This window comes from Strix aluco, chromosome 3 (assembly GCF_031877795.1).
Source record: "Strix aluco isolate bStrAlu1 chromosome 3, bStrAlu1.hap1, whole genome shotgun sequence".
In the NCBI taxonomy this organism is placed as follows: domain Eukaryota; kingdom Metazoa; phylum Chordata; class Aves; order Strigiformes; family Strigidae; genus Strix; species Strix aluco.
In genome coordinates, this window is record NC_133933.1 from 55,331,567 (window position 1) to 55,354,332 (window position 22,766).

A 22,766-nucleotide genomic window follows, 5' to 3' on the forward strand; every position below is an offset into this window, starting at 1 on the left:
ACTACGATCGAGTTAATTTTTTAACATGTTTAGCAATATTGCGGGAAGAAGAAGTCTCAGAGGCGCATTAAATGAAAATCTAAAGAATTATTAGTGAAGCTGCCATGCACCTCTGGGCTGAAATGAAATTTTGACCTGTGTGTTCCCCAAATCAGCCTTTCTTGAATAAGGAATATGAATTGATTCTTTGTTTCTTGAGGAAATAATAATACGTAAATACAGCCTGGGCTATCTTAGCATATAGGCTTGCAGTCTTGTTAATACATACAATTTTGAAATTATATTATTTCTATTTAATGCAATATGTTAAATTAGTTTATTTTCTTGCTACAATTTCTAGTTTCCAGATCCTCCAACTTAATAGAAGAGCCATGCAATGATATTTTCACACAAACATTTTATTCAACTAACAGTATTATTTATAATGTTAATTATATTAATAAACTATAGATTAAGTAAAAAGTTAAGTAGAATGTCCCTTCAAATGAGCATGAAAGTAAATTCACAGTATCAAACAATTTCAATGGAAGATAAAGATAGTGAAGGGTCTGGAGCATACGTCCTATGAGGAGTGGCTGAGGGAACTGGGGTTGTTTAGTCTGGAGAAGAGGAGGCTGAGGGGAGACCTCATCGCCCTCTACAACTCCCTGAAAGGAGGTTGCAGAGAGCTGGGGATGAGTCTCTTTAACCAAGTAATAAGCGATAGAACAAGAGGGAATGGCCTCAAGTTGTGCCAGGGAAGGTTTAGACTGGGTATTAGGAAGCATTTCTTTACAGAACGGGTTGTTAGGTGTTGGAATGGGCTGCCCAGGGAGGTGGTGGAGTCCCCATCCCTGGAGGTGTTTAAGAGTCGGGTTGACATAGCGCTGAGGGATATGGTGTAGTTGGGAACTGTTAGTGTTAGGTTAATGGTTGGACTGGGTGATCTTCAAGGTCTTTTCCAACCTAGACGATTCTGTGATTCTGTGTGAAAAGTCTTATTATGTATATGTCTCTCTACCTATACAGCAGAAATGGAAAGTGCAAGTGTTTCACACTTACAGTCTTGAGTCAGCAGTTGTTAATTGCTGTAATTAGCATAACGCCTTTTTTCCCCTCATAAAAATGTCGCCTTCATGAAAAGAAAAAAGCTCAGGATTTATTGCAACTAATAAATGTGATAACTACTAGATTACATATTAACTCTGTAGATTGATCTTCACTACTTTTAGAAATCTTGCTAAATGTGGGGGTGGGAGGGTTGACACTTGTACTGTTTCTGAGGAAACAACTAATTTCTGTGCTGAGCTATCCTTTCAGGGAGACTGGTGAAATCTATGGTCAGACCATCCTGAAGAAATTGCAGCATGGAAGAGACGCAAATTAAATCCTGTTAAATGTTGCTCTGCCATACTAGCTCAGAAAATAGTTCCATAGCAACCATTTCCCTGTCAACCCTTACAGTCCATGCTGAAGAATCTTTCCCAGATGCTGAAAAAACAGTACTGTTTTAATTAGAATAGCAAATACTTTTAAAGTAACAATATTCACCAAGCTGCCCCATAAAAGCACCCAGTAACATAGAGGTTTATGTCCTCTCAGTGTTCTCTAATCCTTTAGAACAAACAGAAATCAGGGAAGCAAATAGGACAGACATAAAGTTTTGTGGCAGTAGCTGTTAGAGTTGCTCTCCCGTTTCACCCCTTTGGGTACATCTTGGTATGTTGAAGAAACATGGTGTAAGTTTATTAGTAGCTTGGTGTCTACGAAACCTCTGATTCTTTGGCTAAAGAAACTGAAAGGTTGTTCTTATAAGAAAGAAGAACTTCAGGAAAAGAAGGAACAATTGAAAGATGGCTGGAGGGCCCTGGATGTCCTCTTTCTGACTCTGAGAAAAAGCTAATGTTTAAGGCCATAGAGTATTTTACTTTAAAATTTTCTTATGTCCACTTAAATGTGTCCGCTCCTTGTTTTCCAGGGACCATACTTCAGAGTCCTGGATTTGATTTGCAGAAGTGCCAAGTAGAAAAATCAACAGAGTTTGGTTTGGTTTTTAAAGGAAAAGATTTTTTCAGGTCTGGCTGGAAAGTACATTTTCTAGGTTTTTAACTTAAACATTTGTTTCATTTTACTGAAATAGTATACTTTGATTCTAAGCAATTTTAAAACATTTAATTTAAAAATTTGAAGAATAGTTTCTAAAGTCTTTCAATTAGAGCCTTCATAAAAATTGTATAAGTCAGCAGGAGCTGCAATTTGAACAGATAAAATAAATAAAATTAAGTAATCTGAACAGTCAGTTCTTAGAATAAAATTTCCAGCTTCTAAGTAATCACTAAATTATTAAAATAATTATCAAGGTTAGGTTAGAGTTAGAAATCTAATACAAACTTTCCCTCTGTGACCTTTTTCTTTATCTGCAAGACAGGTTTAATAGTGTAAACTGTGTAAAATAAACTGATGAACATTTATGAAACACTCTGATATTACACTGAGCGCACTATAAAAAAAGCACAGATTTAAAAAAATCTAAACCAACATGTTCTTCATGCAGTGTTTCTAGATAATTTATATTTTAAAATGTTATCCATGTGTAAAATGGATTTAAGATGTCTTCCCCCCGTCCCTCCTTCTGCCACTTCTTCCTACTCTACTGCCATGGCTCACACTCCTTTCAGTTGCACCAGTGCAAATGTCTGTGTGGTTGCACTCAGATTACTGTAATGACCTGAATAAAAATAAAAGAGAAAACAAACCAAAACAAAACAGACCCCACCACAAACATATTTTTTACTGGTTTTAAGATCTACCATTTTAGTGATTTGATTAATAGAATGAAACCCAAGTGCAACTGAGGGAGCATTGAACTGTGGCACAGAACATGAACAAACAGATGGAACTTTTTTATCTGGTTCTTATTCAACAGCAAGTGTTCATGTAGCTCTATCCCAAGTGAACTATCCATCCTGTATATCAGATGAAATGAGACCCTAAGGGAAAAATATATGATTCTGTAGTTAAAGAGTATAATAATGAATCAAAATATAGTATTTGTTGATTGTGATAAATGGAATTTCCTCATTTGCTAAAAAAGCAAATGAAAATTTAAGATTTATGTGGCATCATACCAACACCAGGAACATTTATCAGCAGAGACAGAATATGTAATCCAAAACTGTGATTGTTTCCACATTAATAAGGATATGTTGTTGGTCATCATGCTTGGGCATGGAAGAACAGAACAGTATCCGAACACAGAAATTTCTCAGACATCCAGTGGTGTCATCAGAGCACAGAGACTCAAAATCCTGACCACCATAACTTTCTCTGAGTCTTTCTAGCCCAGATCTCCATTTGATTTTAAAGTTTGTTTTTAAAAACACAAGTTATTCTTGCAAATAACAATACAGGCAAGTAAAAGGGGCCAAAATGTTACCAGTCTGGATAATTATGCTCAGGTATCATTCTTAAAGGGCAGTTGGATTTATATTACTTATTTTGGTCTAGCCTTAGTAAAGGAACAAACTGTAGCCAAAGGAGTGCAGCCAGATCCAAGAGCCTGGAAGGATTTTTCTATCCCATGGGTTAGATATTATCTGCTTGTTCAACACCATATCGTTGAGGCTTTCCAAACATTTCTATAGTTGCGTAGTTTCTACAGTTCATGCTTGAAAAGTCATCTTTACATTGATTAATCTAAAATACCAAAATGAGCCAAATGTTAATAGGAGGAATGAATAGATATTTAAGCACCTGAAGACTTAACAAACAAATGGAGAAATGGGAGGTTCGCAGAATCAAACTTTTGTTTCTTTAACTACAAAATGCCATAGTGCCTTTCTGATATTATTGGAATCTTCATATGAGTAACATCATCCATGTATACAAGACTTCTCTGGAGTAGATCCCCTATTAGCCACCCTTCAATTTCCCACACTTTTATATATAATAAAGCAGGCTAAACTCTGGTGTTGGAATTTTAGAATTTCAGTTTTCTACATTCAAATTTATTAAAAACAAAGCTTCTTTCTGTCTGTCTCAAGTTCTTCTCATTTATTTGAAATATTTTTCAACCCTACCACAGTAGTTTATGTACTTGCTTGGAATATTTTTTCCTGTTTTTTTATTAAGAGTGAACTTTCGTTACAGAAGGATATTTCACATCTTTTGCCTTCTGATGCTTATTATCCAAAAAAGTGTTCGAACTGCAGTATTGAATTCTCATTACTGCAGTAGCAGCAAGCAATTCCCGGATGCATAGTTTATTTGTGCATGTAAATGTGTGTGTGTATATATATATACACACGTATATATATACACACACACTTGTGCACACACTCACAGACCTTGGAGAAGATATTTTCACAGCAACACCTAAAGTGACTATTGACTTTCCTATAATATGTGTGTTTTATATTTCCACTTTACATCTTCCCAAAACATTAAAGACAAACCCTGATATTAAGAATGATGAGTAACTGTATAACAGCTTAAATTTAGAGGCACCTTTAGAAACACAAAGACTGGGCAAACAAACACTGTGACACGCAACAAGGAGAAGTGCAAAGACCTGCAGCTGGGATAGAGCAACCCCCTACACCAGTACAGTTTTGGAACTGACTGGCTGAGTAACAGTTCTGCACTCATGAGAGTTATGGTGATTGCCATGTTAAATAACAGCCACTGGTGGTCCTATCACAAAGAAAGGAAATCACATCCTAGGCTGCATTAAAAGGAATGTGGACAGCAGGTAAAGTTAATATCCTACTTTAACAGGCAATGGCGAGGCTATGTGTAGAATATTATGTCCTGTTTCCTTGACATGCCTTAAGAAAGATGTCGAGGAACTGGAGAGATGATTCAGTTGATGGTTACTAAGGCAGTTACCATATAAATTAATTATTATTCCATATATTGCCTCTAGGTTCTGTAGCAGATTTGTGAGGTGTTCTATTTTTTTTCCTCATTTTTTTATAAACTTAGAAAGAAAACAGATAAGCCTCTCTACTTGAGTCACTTTTGGAATCTAATACTACATGGCAGGGACTGTTAAAATTCTTCTACTTTCATTTAAATCACATGAAATCTAGAGCCCCAAAGCACTTTGTACAATGTCAATAGACTAATCATAGTCATTTTAAACGTTTCTGGCTTTCCTGCATCAAGAAGGGATTTTCCTCAGTAAGCTACATCAATTTCAAAGTCTTCAAGAAGAATCTGACTGACACAAGTTTAGAGAGCTGCTACAGTGTGTTGACTGTAGGATCTAAAGCTGGAGATGTTCTTACATTTAGCTTTTAGTTATGATAAACTGAACATGAATACAAATTTCAGACATCTTATGAATGCAACTGTAAATTTAGCTGATATGGCTAGAAAGTGATAACAATTATGTACTGAATAAATATATATGTATGTATAAATACTGCATATGGAAAAAAAGTGGTTTTAAGTTAGAGGAATGTTAAGAATATAATGGAACAAATTAAGTCCATTAGCAGCATTTAAAGTTGTATCATTGTGCCCCAGTTTCTTTATGTGTAAAACATCTATGTTTCAGAAGCACTGGGAAGTCTTACTCATTAAGCAGTAGCATGTTTTGACATTTTCAAATGCAAGGTAATGCAGAAATACAAAATAATATGCTCATCCATCTAATTTCACAGAATCACAGAATAATTTACTTTGGAAGAGACCTCTGGAGATCATCTCGCTCAACCCCCTGCCCCAAACATGGATAACTATTTTTCTACTATGCAGCTGGAATTTCCCTTATTGCAAATTGTGACTGCTGCCTCTTGTCCTTTTGTCATGTACTGCTGAAAAGTGTCTGGCTCTGTCTCCTCCATAATACTCCTTTAGGCACTGGAAGACTGCAATTAGATCTCCCTTAGCCTTCTCTTGCACAGGCTAACCCAACCCAGTTCCTTCAGTGTCTATTCATATATCACGTGCTGCACAGCCCCTTGATCATCTTGGTGGCCTTCCTGCTGGACCCTTTCCACTATGTTGATATCTGTCTTCTATTTCTGTGGGCCCAAAACCAGACACAGAATTCCAGATGCAGCCTTATGACTATTAAGTAAAAGGGAATAATCCTTTCCCTGAGCTCCCTGACTTTATATTGCTAATGTCATCTAATATGTGGTTAGCCTTAGTTCTACAAGGGTGCACAGCTGAGTCATGATGACCTTGCTGTCCACCAGGACCCACAGGTCCTTTTCTGTATAAGTGCTACTAGCCAGTCAGTCATTCTCCAAAATCTCATTTAATTTAATTTAAGCAAAAAGAAATCTATAAAATTTGGAACTTCAAAAATCAAACTCTCTTGAAGGCAATAAGCATAAACTATCATAAGATACATGTAAAAAAACCCCCCAAAATGAAAAAAGAAAAAAGGACTAATACATAAACTTATAAAGACAAACAGTGAGGAATATGATAAAATGCCAGGGCAAAATATTTGTGGACACTCAAAATGATCTGGCACCTCAGGTCGAAATTTAGAAAGGCAAGAACCTGGATGAGAAAATAAATACCACCTTTGTTATAGTTTTGAATATAGAATGTGAAAGCAATATACAAACCAAAGACTTCCTGTTTTATAGCAATAAAAATTAAGTACCAACAGCAGTAAATGATGGGGAAAAAAAAAAAAAAAAAGAGAAGGTTCTGGAATAAACTCACAAACTAAACCAGATGGTGCGAGTCTGAAAGGAGCAGAGAGTGCTAGAAGTGCTAGAAATGCTAGAAAACATTCACACTGTGATTAATAGCAACAACTGGGCCAAAGATCTGATGACCAGGAAATGTAATAACCTTTCAGAAATTATAGAACAATAGTTATTACACCCCTAGTTGGTAAAAATGTTGGAACATTAAAAAAACCCCAAAACTCAGATGAACATTTTGTAGGCCATAGATATAACACTTTTTGCTAAGGAGGAATGAATGTTTTGAACTTACCAGAATTCTTGAAAGATAAATAAAGTTGTAGGCAACTGAGAAACATTTGATATTATAAACTGCACTTTAATTAGAAGGTCTTTCTTTAGAAGATCATTACAATGGCTGTTATGGTTCTTCATAAAAAAGTAGTATTTATTGGAGAAGAGGTTAAACATTTCTATGAGAAAAAAACCCACACGTGTTTAAAGTTAGAAATAAATAGGAGTAAAAAGTCAGTATAGTTAGTAGAAAATACTTGGCTCACTAAATCTATCCTTTAGATAGGTTGACTTAAATGAGAATCTGTGAACAAAGAACCTGACTACTTAACAACTTTACCAAGTATTTCAAAGTATTCTACAACAAATACTGACCAAACAATAGGACTCGGGCAGTATGTTTTGCTGAATGACTAAAGAATTCCAAACAAACAGATGCATTATATTTTTTGGCTGGTTCTAGGTAGGCCATGGTATCTTCTACTGGTCCCGTGAAATTTGATATGTATGGTAGGACATGGAAGACCTGAATCAAGTATCTTTCATATAAGGTCATATCAGATCAGACATAACTACTTTTAAAAATCCCTCCAGAAATAAAAGATAGTACCTTTTATCTAGATAATATTTTAGAGACTTATCCTGTTATGCCACCATTTTCATTATCTGCAGATGAGAATGTGCATACAAGTGAAGAGATTTCTTAGCTGATATGAAAATACTAATGTTTTAAAACTAAAAACTTAGAAAAACCATTCTTATGTGCTTGTGCACATTATCCCCTATCCTGCATAAGGATAGGGAATTTGTTTTGACTTCCTTACAGAAGTAACAGCAGTGTAAAAGGCTGCCACTTTATAATGAAATATACATGGGTACAGAATTAATTATTAAAGGAGAGAAAACATGCTTCATTCTTAGAAAGAACTCACTTTTGCATTCTAATGTTTATCAGCAAACTTCTTCAATAAAAAAAAAAGATTAAGAGAAACAGCACAATTCTAGCAGTTCCAACATGTATTTACTACCTTTAATTTTTCATCAGATAACTCAATGTTAATCAATAACTGCAAATCTGGACCACAACTGGTTCATATCTAAAAAGTAAGCCACTTTTTAGAGGATCATTCTATGTGATAGTCACCATATTAGGTGATATCACCACATTAGGATATGATGTTTCAAAAAATTAGATTAATGATCTGGGATCCTAAGCGCATAAATAAACAATTACCTGGGGAAAAGGTATGAGGCTAAAATTCCTGCTCTCTGTGACTGTTATTACTGATGGTTACTGTCTGTGTCTGGCTAATGCATCAGGAAGTGGTCAGGCAGTTGGACTAGATGATCATTGTCGCTTCCTTCCAACTGAAATTATTCTATTCTATTCTATTCTAGTCTAGTCTAGTCTAGTCTAGTCTAGTCTAGTCTAGTCTAGTCTAGTCTAGTCTAGTCTATTCCTAATTCTATCATGTGAGCATTCCAAACCAGCTTCATGCAAAGTCAGTCAGATAGCTTAACTCACATTCTGAGGTGGTAAATCCATAAAAGTTAGTCTTTCCACACCCTTCAGAGCAAATAGATTTATTGTCCTAATTACCTGCAACTCTGTATACAAGAAAGCATAAATATTACATTGTTGTCTGTAATCAGAAATGTCTGAAGACAGGAGATCTCGGATGGCAAGAGCTATGTGAACAGGAAGTTGTATTCACTTCATCTTTTCAAACTTGTTATACATAGTGTAAGGACTTCCATTGTAGCTGGATTGACTTTTATAGCCTTTTATTATCTCACAGAAATATTATATCAAATTTGTCACAGCTGACGATAACCATATTGCAAATACTTTGCTATGCATTTCTGATTTATTTTGTGAATGACTTGAATAAGTTCAAGTTTAAAAATGAATAAAAATCCATGCATAAAGCCAATACAGATCAAGGTTTTTCCTTGTCAGATAATCTTTACCCACAAAATAGATTTCTTTCCTCATTTTGGGAGGGGTTTGTAGTATCATGACTGTGGCTATATGCTGCTTATAGTTTGTCAAGAAAGAGTAGGGCAAATTCAGTAATGTTACTGAAGAGTTTCAGACAGCTATTTTTCCCATTTCTTCAGAAAAGCATTAAAACATAAGGAATGAAAAATAGCATTGCAGAAACAAGAAATAAAATACAGGTTTATTTTTACAAGGAAAAAAAAAAAAGAAATGCAGCTTTCCTCATCTTTAGCTTAAACTAGAAATTTTCAGCTAAATCACAAAATTGCCAACTATTATTTGAGCTCAGACTGAATCAACGCCTGAGAAGTGTATTACAGTGAGAATTTTAAACAGGCAAGTTTACTTTAACTCTGAAAAGAGTAAAGTAGTCTTAATAACTGTGACACCCAAATTCCCATTCTTATGTATACTATGTCCTTTTGTATCAACTTTTAGCTGCTCATGTTTCCACCCAAGCTGCTGCATAAGAACAGAACGTTAGACTTTGGCACAGACATGGAAAGGACTGCAGTTTTCACTGTGTTCACCTGATTAATATGTGGGGGTTTTTTTTCAGCAAGTGTATAAACTGATCCATGAATATATGAAGCAAAAAATTCATATTAAGATCAGCTAATAATGCATACTGTCTTTCACATTGTAGAGGCAGAAGGTAAGTGACAACTCAAAGGAAACTGAAATTCACCTGAATTCAGGTGTGAAATTCACATTCCAGCTCGGGCTTTGTTAAAAGGAATGTTTCTTCCTCAGACAGAGGCTTTATCTGGGGCCCCCAGTCTGCCACCCTAGGAATAATAAGAGCAACAAGGTTCCAGTACTGTTATTAAATGGCAAGGCAAAGCAGGGGTCTCCCATCTGAAGATTAGAGTCTGAAAGAAGAGCATAAGAAGATGGAGTGGGAACATTGCTTACTGTACAGGTTCATATAGGTATTTATGATTTCTTAAGTGTATGACCACTGGCTTCTGACCCTAATAGAATTTCTTTGCATATGAACAGAACACACCAACATTGACTGTGTTATTTTTTCAGAACAGAACTGCACTTCAGTGCACTTAGTCTTCATTATAAGATAAGATTCACTACATTACAATACAACTCATATTCCTAGAGATACATATTTAGACTGAAGTTTAGATTACACTGGAAGCAACACCCTTTTTTATCCTCATTCTAGTATGAAGAAATTTTCATCTGAATTTTCATATCTCTTTAAAGATCATTCACAGAATCATAGAATACTGGGTTGGAATGGACCTCAAGGATCATCTGGTCCAACCTGCCTTGGCAAAAGCATGGTCTAGGCAAGATGGCCCAGCACCTTGTTCAGCTGTCTTATTTGTGATCTCAAGTATTATTTGTCTACCTTTTTGTAATAATTATTTAAATAAGGCATGGATTTACCTGCACATATGAACATAATATTAATTTTAAAACATAGAAAATCAGTTCCGATGCATAAGATTTAAATTATTGCCAGTTAGGTTTTTTGGGGGTTTAACTCTGATGTTATAAATATAGACTTCCACCAGGTCCTACAGCACTCAGATTGTTTCATTATACAGAGGATGTTTAGCTGGTATTCCTTTAAAACCAAACTAAGACACATTTTCTGGCATGATATTGAAGGAAGTCACAGGAGAGAGAAAACTAGCAACCCACAGATTCTGTCACTTAGCACAAAACCTGCAGTATTTATAATTCCCTACTATTGCCTGTTTCCTGAGCATCAATGTGCAAAAGCTGAAAGCCAAGGGGAACTAGCTTATTTAAATATTTATGATAATTTATTTTAGCCCTGATAACCTACCACATGCTACTACTACTGTCAAAAATCCACACTTCTATTTGAAACATAAATATAGACTCAGTCTTCAGATTTTTCATAAAACAGCACAATTCAACCACCTCAACAGAGTTTTTATCAGACACATTTAAATGAGTTGAATTTTTAAAGGTCTTAGCCATTAATGTCTTAAAGATGTAATAACATTAATTTGAAACTAGCATTTCTTAAGAAAGTTACATCATTATGTTTGAAAACAAACATCTGTAAATATCTTTTTTGCATTTTAGAGGTAGTTACACCTCACTAACACCATTACTACATAGGATAAGCATTGCTTCAGTGGATTTGATCACAAGGCATTAAGTACATGCTCAAATCTCTGCAGGAACAGAGCTCTTTCCTGCCACATTGATAGCTATTTTATTGAACTGACTTATCAACAAGTTTCAAAGAAAGAGGGAATTTGGGGGATAAAAAAAAGGTTAAAATTTAGGTCTTGCTGTTTTAGGAAGTCTTCATTAATCTTAATTTGAATGATTTTTATTCAGGGACACATTCACACAATAATAAAACATGTTGAAAACATTCCTTACTCAGTTCCTGCTGAGCTGTCCTCATGAATAACTTCATATGAAGACAAACTCTTCACAAATAAACAAGAGGAGATACAGATGAAAGCACCAACAGGGAAGAAAGCAAAAGGACAATAAAACTAGGTATTAAGCAAACAGATACTATTAATTAGCAGAATAATAATGTGAGGAATGAGAGCAGTGCTGAGCCCAAATCAGAACTCTGCAGCATAGTCGATGTGAACATGAATTTGATGTGAAAGGTTCATAGAGGCTAGTGATGAGAAAATGACACTGAAATGATGATGAATTCATTTATGCTTTGGAAACAGTACAGGAAATGAAATGGAACTGAGGAAGATAAATTTGCCCCATGCACATGCCTAACATATAGTGGACAACAAAAATGAAACAATGAAAGGGTAACAAAATATATAGCGTTTGTCACAAAACTGATGAAAACAGACATCATTATAATACATTTCTAAAGTAGAGACATTTGAAGAATATGTTTTTAGAATATATGTTTTCAGTGATAGTGAACTTTATTAATTTATGCTAGAGATATACAGTGTGAAGTTTTCTTAAACATCTCACATTCTCCTTTACACAATTTACAATTTTATAAAGCCATATTATACCTGTTTAATGCATCTCTTCAACACAGGGAAATAAGATGTTTATGATTTATATTTGTCACAGTTTATTAGTTCTACATTTTCATCAACTTTGGTCAGTCAATAGCATATACAATATATAAATACCCAGTACATATGCTGGATACTGTCTTTAATGTTTGAGATTCCATTTATACAACAGAAATCATAATAGTTATCTAGTTAATCTGCACTGCTCTGCTTTTCTTTATTTAGTTGTATGATGTTCAGAAAGTATACTCGTCTATGTGAGTTAGGTCAGGATATTCATGGCTACATAACATCAGATGATTGTGGAAAGCTACAAAGCCATTTTTTTCTTACAGATGCTACAGATACCTCAACAAGCAATAAGCTCATACTTGTAGAGGATGATTCTTCCTGCTATTCACATGTACTTTTTATACTACAACTCTCTATTTTTCAAGGCAAAATCTGCCCCCACATTTTCACATTAAAAGACTCTGCTTGCATCATTTCTACATTGCCTTTCTTAAATTAAAAATGCACTTAACTATATGCCATTTTTTACCTGAAATTATACAAAAAAAATTTCAAACTTGACAAGACAAAGTAGTTGAAGAAATTATTCAGTCTCTGAGCCTTAAAGTAGAACGGTCACAGTATCTGACTACCAGAAATGAAAACATCAAACACACATTGATTTTTATGTTGTCAAATGCATTTGTTTTGTCACTTCCCAGAGAACTCTGCAATATTTGGGTAAAAGAAGGAAGGCTGACAACTAATGGACAGAGAACAAGCCATCCATTAATTGGGATAGGGCTCAGAAATCACCTTCAGAGTAGATACAGAAAATTCATCAATGCTGTGTTTGTGGCACTGAACAAAACTTTCTGACAAACAACAAGAAGCACTTTTAAAGACAGATGTTTCTGCTTGCAGCTTAAAGATTAAAGTGGAACAAGTCCTGGCACTTCTAGATGGCAACCTTTGTAGTGATGAAAAGCTTATTCTGCCTGAAACACAGTATAACAAGATGACTTGGCTATAGTACCTACTTACCTTCTAAAAAGTTTCCATCTTTAAGAAGAGAGGTAACTGTTTAACTGAAGGAGGAGGAGCAATTTGGTTTTGTCCTATATGTCAATCTACCGATTTCTGAAGCTTACAACATCACTTGTGTCCTCTAGGGTCCGTAGTAATGTGAATTGTCTTTATCCAAGTGCCTAGCAAATCATTGCCACATAGCAGCAGTCGACCTTTCTTTTCAATCTATGCACTTTTCAGGAGTTATAAATCAGTTGACTTTCAAGCTCGATGAGATGGCATATGCCCTGGTTTGAAGAACAGATGGAGGCTTGGGGGAAAATTGTTTCTGCAGGCTTGCTGCAAGCAGCAATGCTCCATAAAAGTGAACCATTCGCACTAATTTCTCACATAAATTATACAGGCAGGGAGCACCAGCCCATTCAGCAGAAAATCTTTCATCTAGCTTTCAGAGGTCATTTAGCAAATTTAAATTAAAGTTATTTCTGATACATGGCTGGGTTTTCATTCCATACGCTTTCAAGAGATGGCAATTTACATCAAATAAAGGAATGGCTTTAATTGTGTATGCAGGGAAAAAGGAACAGTAAATTAACTGCCACAATATTACTGTTTTCTAGAATCCTGGGATAAGTTGCGACTATTAATTAGCCACAGAGGAATTAATAATTGAAATATGGCAGCTCTGTACTATAGGAATCAGGTAAACTGTCACTACTCTTTGCAAGGCCTGTTTTAGACTCCAGCCGAACACTAGTCCCCAGATTCAGCATTGATGTTTTTAGAAGAAAGGAGATCTCAGTCATTTCTAAGAAAACATTCTTTACTTTTTAAGGGAAACATATTATTCAGCTGTTAAGCAAATGTACATGTCATATTTTTAATAAATATGGTACTTTATCCGAGCATGAAGAAAAGAGACATTTCATTAGATTCTTAAATTATAAATATGAAATAAATGGAAAAGACCAGAGGACTGTAAAAAACCTAACTCTAGAAAGAATTACATTTTTGTGAGCCACAAGTGGTAAAAAGAAGAGATTGCATTGGGTAACCTCTAATACATAATATGACATAATTCAGTGTTCCACCAGAAATATTAGTTTAAATGTACAAACTAAAAACAACCTATGAGAATGTTGATAAGTATTGAAATAGTTACTTTGAATTTTATAGGATTTCATAAAAACAGAGTGTTGTGCTACAGTGTTTTAAAATAGCATTTTGTAAGATTCTTTTTTAATCTCTAACATCACACATTTCTTCTAAGACCTGCAAAGACATCTCCTTTTCAGACATGAAAAAGAACTTAACAGAAAAGAGTAAAGTCATGAATGATTTGTAGATTTGCATTAAGAAGTAGTGAGCCAACAGAAAAATACATATCACAGAGCCATTGGCCATCTAAATTTTTAATGACTGTCTTAAGAATGCACTTAATTGATGCACTATTATTAAGAAATGTTTTTCTATTGAAAATTAATTCTACTATAGTCCTTTTGAAAAGCAAGAGTTGAACAGACTAAATTTATTTAGAATTAACGTTACTTAGTGGTGGGTTCAAATCAATGTAGAAATTTCAAACTTGAGAAACCTATCCTTCCAACACTTTCTGTGACTATATACATCCATGGAATGGAAACTGGAAGCACCCAGAGTTACTCAACAATTTCAAAAATGTTGCCTTAATTGAAGGAAATCAGCTTGGTACCCTATTTTAGTCTGTAAATGAAAGACGGTTAATCTTAGCTAACTCACATAAAATGCTAGAGTCAATATAAATAGTGACTTTTGAAGAAGAAAACAACTACATACCTATTGTAGTAAGATACATGTGTAGTTAGATAACACGTAGTTAGATACAAAGTAACACTTCTTAGATTTAAGAGGGAGATTTAAGTCTGTTGTTATCAAAAGGATGGTCATAACTTCTATAACTTTGATAACTCAGGATATTATAATTTATAGCTAATCAGAAATGGATTCCTGTGAGCATTATGAAGGACTAAAAACCTAATAGATTGTATGAAAATGTATAATATCATAGGAAGAAAAAGGGACAAGATAATGGATAATATTTATCTATGACAATAAGAATCCCATTCTAATGCAGTCAATAGGAATTTTGTTGTTTTATTTGCTAGAAAAGATACTGCATTTATTCTGTAGCTCTTTTGTATGATTTCAGGTCACAGAGTGGGTATAAGTGTAGTACATACACAATATTGCTTAAGAGATTCAAAGTAGTTTTCATTTAAATGAAAATCAGGTCATAGTCATTAAATTGTTGCTATTTTTTAGTATTATGCATTTAAAAAAGAAAATTAGAACAGACTTGTGATTGCAATTTTTAACAATCTCCAAGAAAAAGTCACATGCACATCAACAAAAACAGCACTTTTGATAGTCATTAGTTGGGCACTAGTATCATAATCACAAAGAATTATGAATGCCATTTTTCTATACACAACTGTTTGTGAACAGTATTTGTTTGTGCTTGCTTCAGTAACCCATAGTATACAGATTACTAATCTTTTCTGATTTAAGATGAGGCAACAAAGATATTGCTACATTTATAGTTTAAAACTGAATAATTCTTTCTTGCCACCATGCCACATCTCAAGTGTGCTGTATTACTCTCCACAGAAAACTGAGGGGTTTACTGTCCCTTAAGAAATAAAATTATTACTTTCCAAACTATACTTTTACACTAAATATGTTAATATAATTGTGGTTTTTTTTTCCCCGGGGGCAGCATTTAAAATTTGTTTCTCCCAAGACTGACTTTCTTTACCTCAACTCATATTTCTAGTCTCTCTAAATTATTATGTATTATTTCTGGCTTAAGACATTCTTGCTTTCAGTTGCCTTCTCTTGAATCCACACTGCAATTTTCTGTTATATCAATACAATTGTATTGGAGACAGGCTTAAAAAGGATCACTGAAATGATTTAAAAAAAGAGCCCTCTGGGGAAGATAAACAGAAGTCTATTGCAAAAGAAAACTCTGAACTATTTCTTAAAACATTAATGAAGACATTAAATAAAATAGAAACTAACATCACTCTGTACTATACCCACTGTGCCTAAGCATGATACATGACCGCTCCTCTTTGTATACAATCTTGCAAAAAGCTTTCATTCTGCATGACAACACTGGTGTGGGATTTACAAGTTTTCTTTAACAAGACAGTGTCCTCTCAACATCTTTTATTGAGAAGATATTAAACACAGTTTAACAAAGAATAGAAGCAGAAAAAAACCCTCTATATCTGAAATACATCCAAGAGAAAAGTATTATTTTTCATAGGCAGTTTGTTCTCTTTGCTTTCAGATATCTGAGGCTGCATTTCCACGAGCAGCTAAACTAATCTAGCAGTTCATTACTGACAAAAGAAAAACAGTTTTGAGATCCTTCAACTCTCTCCCATTCTTTACTGTATTTCACTATTGTTTCTCTCTCCACCAACACACAGCTTTAGCACTCATGGACCCTTTTGTAACCAAAGTTCCCAGGACTGTGAACATGTTGCTAAATGAGAAAAAACACATCCACTTTTTTCCCCTCAGTTAGTGAGATAAATTTACTCACAGAGAGCTCTGATAAACATCAGTGCCAGTGCCAAGTATTCCTTAGAAATAGAGAGCAGAAGAGGTGAAGGAAAGTTGGACCTTCCCGTTGTGATGGCAATAGGCTATTAAAACCCCTCAGCTTCTAGAATTACATCTCACCTCTACACATTGCAAGAGATTCGTATAATAATGGGGTCATTCTGTAGAGTAAATTAGCTCCCTCTAACTATTTTTAATTTGTTTTGGGATTTGAACTTTGGGAAGTGCTACGTAAGTTTAGTTAATACTGTATAGGGCATAACATACAGTGTTTATTCATGTGATTTAATGGAAAGACAATGCCACAAAAGCGAAAAATACTGAGACATTACTTGAGAGGTCTGTAACTGAAAACTTGTCTCCCTTCCAACTATATCACTCGATGTAAAAAAAATATATTTTCTCTCACTTAAAACTTATCCCTCAAACAAGCAAAAAATGTTTGCACTTCCAGGAAAGAAATCAAAATTTAAACCCAGCTATTTTATGGAGAAAACCCTAAAACAAAGCCCAACACCAAAACCAAAACAACCCAAACCAAACAAAACAAAAAATATTTTTCTTGGTATTGGGTATATGTACTAACTTAAGCATAGCAGGACAGAATTTTATATAAACCAATATACAGTATGCTGATAAAACTGAATGAGGAATCAGAGATGCTAATAAAAATTGCAGTTCTGTGGCATGTTCAAATTATTTGTAGTCCCTATTATGAAAAGCAACCTTCAATAGTCTAGACAAGGAAGAACCGTATGCACAATGCAAATTCATGACGTTAAGGGCAGAACACTTTCTTTTACCACTGTATCTAGTTTCTATCACCAAGAAGTAATGTTGCTACTATAGCTTATACTAGCCCCTGAAAAATACAAGCTAAGTAGGAGAGAGAGGATGAAGAAAAATAAAAATGACAAATGTCACAGCCTCAGCAAACATACCTGTTCTGGAAAAAAACATAAACCCCAAAAGATGGAAATCATGTTCATTTTGACATTTTGCTTGAGAAGCTTGCATTTTGAATTTCATTTAAATTTCTCTGAAATTGCTCTAATTCTTTTGAAGAACAGAAGCTTTTTTCCCCCCTGCATAATGACTTTCATAATTAACCCCACTCCCTAAAAAAATAATTTTTCAAGCATCCTGATGACTTTCTGTATGATACAAAGAGACTGCATTTCAAACACATTCTTAATAATTCAGAAATACTTTCTCGGTTTTATCAACTTTCTTAGTCAAAGGTTTAATTGCATTCTGACCTTTTTTAATTCAGTAACATATATTTAAAAATGCAAGTCTTTTTCAGACCTGAACTATGAGCTTTTATTATTCGTAGCTTGGTATGAGATTGTGCAAAAGAATATATTACTACATTTTGAAATAAAATTGTGATATACATAAGCTAAAAGAGAACTGCAGGATCCCATATAAGTAGTCAAAGGGCTTATAAATATTTTAACACATTCATTTCTCTAAAAAGATCACTTTATACTATTATCTAACTTTAAATTAACAACAATTTATGTTCCAAACTTTTACGTTTGATACATGTCAGAAATACATTTTCAAACCATACTGTTATTATTCATTCTCTGTTAGTGGACAAAACCAAATGTTTCAAATTTGGAAAGACCCTCGAACATTTGTTGAATAATTGAACCAAAGAAGTTGGTTATTTCTAGATCTCAAAAGCTATTGGTTTATCAAAAAATAAGAGTATTATATATTTATAGCAATTTAAGGGCACTAATATCCATACAGTTCTATTTAATGACCACTGAGGGAGCATGAAAACAAAGAAAGGATTTAAATTAGATATTAAATTATTACACTGACTGTATGCCATTTAGCAAAGTATTCACTGGCTGCTGGTAAATCCCTTGAATGGGGATGAAAAGTCTTGAATTAATTTTGTATGGATTCTTCCACTTTAACTGTAATCAAAACCAGAAATTTGTGTAGTGAGTTACAAAGATGGTGGGTTTCTTTTCAGACATAATTAACAAATCATTCGCTATATTCACATTTTGAAAATGACAAAAGGACAACTTTTTTCCAGTTTTGAAAACAAAGATTAGCAACACCAAGACTGTCATGTCATCTTCTTTTAGAAATAAATGTGATTACAGCCTCTAACACCAGATAATTATAGTTTGGTATTATCAGAGCTTTTTTAATTCTTTTTTTGTTCTCTGGATGGTATTCTTTAAAACCAGGTTCAATTTCCTGTTCTTGTATATAATGATTTATATGTTGTAAACATATTTATTTTATCTGTTCATATGTTTTCTTCCATTAGGTTGAAACAGATTTATTTGAACTTGCAATAATAGTAAAACTTACCAACCAGAATGCCAATATTACAGTAGTATTCAAAAAGATGCCTCCCTAAACTTAAAAGACTTAATCTGAGAATTCACAAAGACACATCTTGCTATAATGATCTGGTAGTGAGATCTAATTTGCTTTGGTCCCTTGTTTAAGAAAAGGCACTAAGGTAAACACCATGGTTTATCTGCACAGTTTAATCTCGTCTGTGCTTAGGATTGATCTGGAGTAAGAATGCCTCTTCCGAAACGCATTTTGGAAATAATTAAGATAAACAGCAACAACAGCAACAAAAAAGTACTGTTATTTCAGAATTAAGATTCAACACATGCAGTTATTCAGAAATAGTTCTGAACAGTTCCTGAACTTTAAATTTATATCTGATTTAGGTCTACAACCATAGTTATATGTAGCCAGTCCTTACAGGCAATTAATCACGGGCTTAAAATTAGGGATATGCAGAACTGTTACAAAATCAAGGGTCACTTGTGCATATTTTTTTGGTACATGTTAACACAATTGATGAATATTAAAACATTTCAGATTCATCTGTTCTAGCTGAAAATGACTGTATTCTGTCCACTGAATTACAATATAGTGAACAGGAGTTCAACGTGTTTCCAAAAATATATTCAACGTCTTGACAATTTTGGTTATTTTGTTTTGTTTCAGTAATTATAAAAAAACCAAAACAAAACCAAAAAACAAAGAAACAAACAAAAATCAACTGTAAATTTTGCAGGAAAGAACAAAATCCTGTAGTATTTTTCTTTATCAGAACAAATCATGTTTCTGAGACGCCCCCTGCATTTTCTCTCATGCACCACTTGGTAGACAAACTAACAAGAGTTAAATGAACCATGATATACATTACATCTAAACAGAGAAAAAAAAGCCCTCTCACAATAAAAGATTGATATTGTGCAATTATAGCAGGATTAAAATATCACTGTTAGCATTTATTTCTTCTTTTTATCCTTCCACTAGAATCATGATTCATGCAAATAAATATACGTCAGCCAAGATTTTATAGAACATTTTCCCAAGACACATTTCATTATTAAAATATTTTTTCATTTTCATGAATTTAAGCAGTATCGAGTACAATATATTTCTAAAAAAATTACTTATTTAATCAGATTAATTAATAAATATGATGAACTGGTGAAAATTAGCTATTAGATGTATGTTGGATATTTTGACTATTTGCATGTCCTTAAAACAAGTGAAAAGTACAGACCTTACTTTATCTGCACCTTTAAATATTAGATAATGGTGAACAACATTCTCACCCTTTTGCAGTGGTGGGCAGCCTGTAAGACTTTAGAAGCTATCTAATGTACAGTTTGAACTAGAAAACTCCTATTTGCCTGCTTCATCTACTTAAACAGCACGATAATCAATGACGGTTGCATGCCAAATTAAACAACAGCCTCAAGTAACTCTACTACTTCAGTATTGTTTTCTTGAGTGCCTGCCACAGAACTCAGCCTGGACTGATTTGTGACTAAATCAAGTGGCATGGAATAAGGGAAAGCAGGTTGGACCCTGCCATATGCTAATGTTAAGAGTGGAATAGTCCACTACTATGCTGCCTTCTTGCATGCATGCTGATGTACTGATAATTTGTTTCGAAAGAAAGGATTAACGGCAATAGCAAAAGCAACGGTTGCATGATCTCAGCCCTACATCACATTAGCTACATGTCACTGTTTTACTGTGGTAGGTGGACACTAGGGAGACATTAGGTCTGTACAACTGCAAATTGTGTTAAGAAAAGTATGTGCTGGATCTTTGACTAGAGACTCTGCTGTTGTGACTATCTAAGATGATAGTACGTGTTCAAACAATTCAAGCTGTCATATACACGGAGCAAACACTCTAGACATTCAGCTGTGTTTGGAAGGCTTGTAGATAGCAAGCTAGCAAGAAGTCATAGAATCATAGAATACCTCAGGTTGGAAGGGACACATAAGGATCACTGTGTCCAAATCCCTGCTCCTCGCAGGACTGTCTAAAACTAGATCACATGACTAACAGTGTCATCCAGACATTCCTTGAACTCTGACAGGCTTGGTGCTGTGACCACTTTCCTGGGGAGCCTGTTGTAGTGAACGACCATCCTCTCAGTGAACCACCTTTTCCTAATGTCCCATCTGAACTTCCCTTGATGCAGCTCCGTTCCATTTTCTTGTGTCCTAGGTCAACTAAGCAGTCACTAACATCATCTAGTGGAATGCTAATCCTTATAATAGAAATATATGCATCAAATAGCAATTAAAATGAGGTAAATTGTCTGTATCAGTCTGATTTTGAGAAATTAGGAGTCATAATGCCTGAAGATTTTTTGCAGTTGCTTGCAAATCGCCTTTGGGTCCTACCTGGTGATGAAAGATTAGAGTGCAGACTTGTGTTGTAAGCCTGCAAGTTTTAGTCCAGAAAGGGCATTTGTAGGGCTGCCTAAACACCAGTTGCACTGGAATCTCATTCTGATCATGAGTAAAGTCTTGTTGGATAAAGATTCCCTTTGCTGCAAGAACTATTAATTGTTTCTTGTGCTGATTCAGCACTGCTATGGACAACAAAATAGTAACACAAATCTCTCTTCTATACTTCAGTAAGCAAAAAAGCTACCTTAAACTCTAGTTACTAACAAATTATATAGTACCACTTACCACACAATAGGTCTAATCCTGTTGGCTTCATTACGAGTAGAATCAGCTATAAAATTGCAAAATCCCTCCTTTTTGTGTTGAATTAACATATCTATACATTTAAAATTGATATAATGTTCTTGACATGAACAATTTAAAATATTCTACAAAACTGACATATTTTGCTCATGCATATCATGTTCATTTTCTGTAAGTAACACTGCTTCCAGCAAAATCTTATTCTAGTTCAATAAATAACACAAAAAAAATAAAGTACTTCATGATAACCGAAATAATTAAATAGTAGGAGCAGGTTAAAGATCAGCATTCATTTTTCAAATTAAATTTAAAAGTCTGCGGTAGTTACTTAGAAGATTGGCAAGTTTTACAAATAACATCACCAAGCCTTTTAGAGAGAAACACAGCCGCATTAGAATGGAGTCATTAGGCAATACATTTATTTTGAAGCCAATTAACCTTTTGTCAGAGAAATGTCGGAGCTGTAATGGTTTCAGCAGTGGAGGTCAGTCTGTAACAGAGGCACGTATGACAGCGATTACGCTGTCTGACATATGCTGTAGACTGAGAGTACAGCTGTGGAATGAGAATCTGCCTTCGTTTGTATTCTGCTCTGCATTTTCAGGGAGCAGGCAATCTTGACCTATCCATTTAGGTAATTAAAGCTTCTATTTGGAAGTGTCCTGCAGGAAGGTGAAATTTGGGGGAGATAAATGGCTGCTGCTCAGTGTATCCAGCCACTTCCATCATTTGATGGACTGCCTGAAACAGGCTGCATTGCCAGGTCCTCATAAAAATAGAGATGAATTGGGCAGGAGACAATTCTCTAAGGCAAAGCAACTCTGTCATCTTCCTTTTTGCAACATATAATTTAATTGTTAGCCAAGGTAGACAGCTGACTCAGGGGCCTTTCTCTAATGGCTTCCCCACCATCTTCCATTTGCTAAGAAATTATTTCAGATTATTTACTTACAAGCTAACTTTGACAATGAGAGATGTCACTTCAATAAGCTCAGCTGGCTGTCACAGCTGTGCCATGACTTACCTTCCAGGCGATTTTGTTTCCTTTAGTATCATGCTCAAGGGCAATAGGGAAGTCTCCTCGCTCATAAAACTTGCGAAATGCTGTGGGCTTTGTTGGTCTTTCTTTAAAAGCTCCTGCAAGTGGGGGCCCTCTTACCTAAAAAAAAACAAA

At 34.6% G+C, this 22,766-nt stretch overlaps 1 protein-coding gene across 8 annotated transcripts in view; it reads right to left on the bottom strand.

Moving 5' to 3' along the window:
- The window catches only part of PACRG (parkin coregulated), a 253,752-nt gene that overhangs the window by 169,226 nt on the left and 61,760 nt on the right, over nucleotides 1-22,766 (bottom strand). For 7 of the 8 annotated variants that reach the window (XM_074818627.1, XM_074818633.1, XM_074818626.1 and 4 more), the window contains exon 3: nucleotides 22,617-22,751. The exons of the other annotated variant lie outside the window; for it this stretch is intronic. In XM_074818627.1, coding sequence (XP_074674728.1) covers nucleotides 22,617-22,751 — 135 coding nt within the window. The remainder of the gene's footprint in view (nucleotides 1-22,616; nucleotides 22,752-22,766) is intronic. 8 annotated transcript variants of the gene reach the window in all.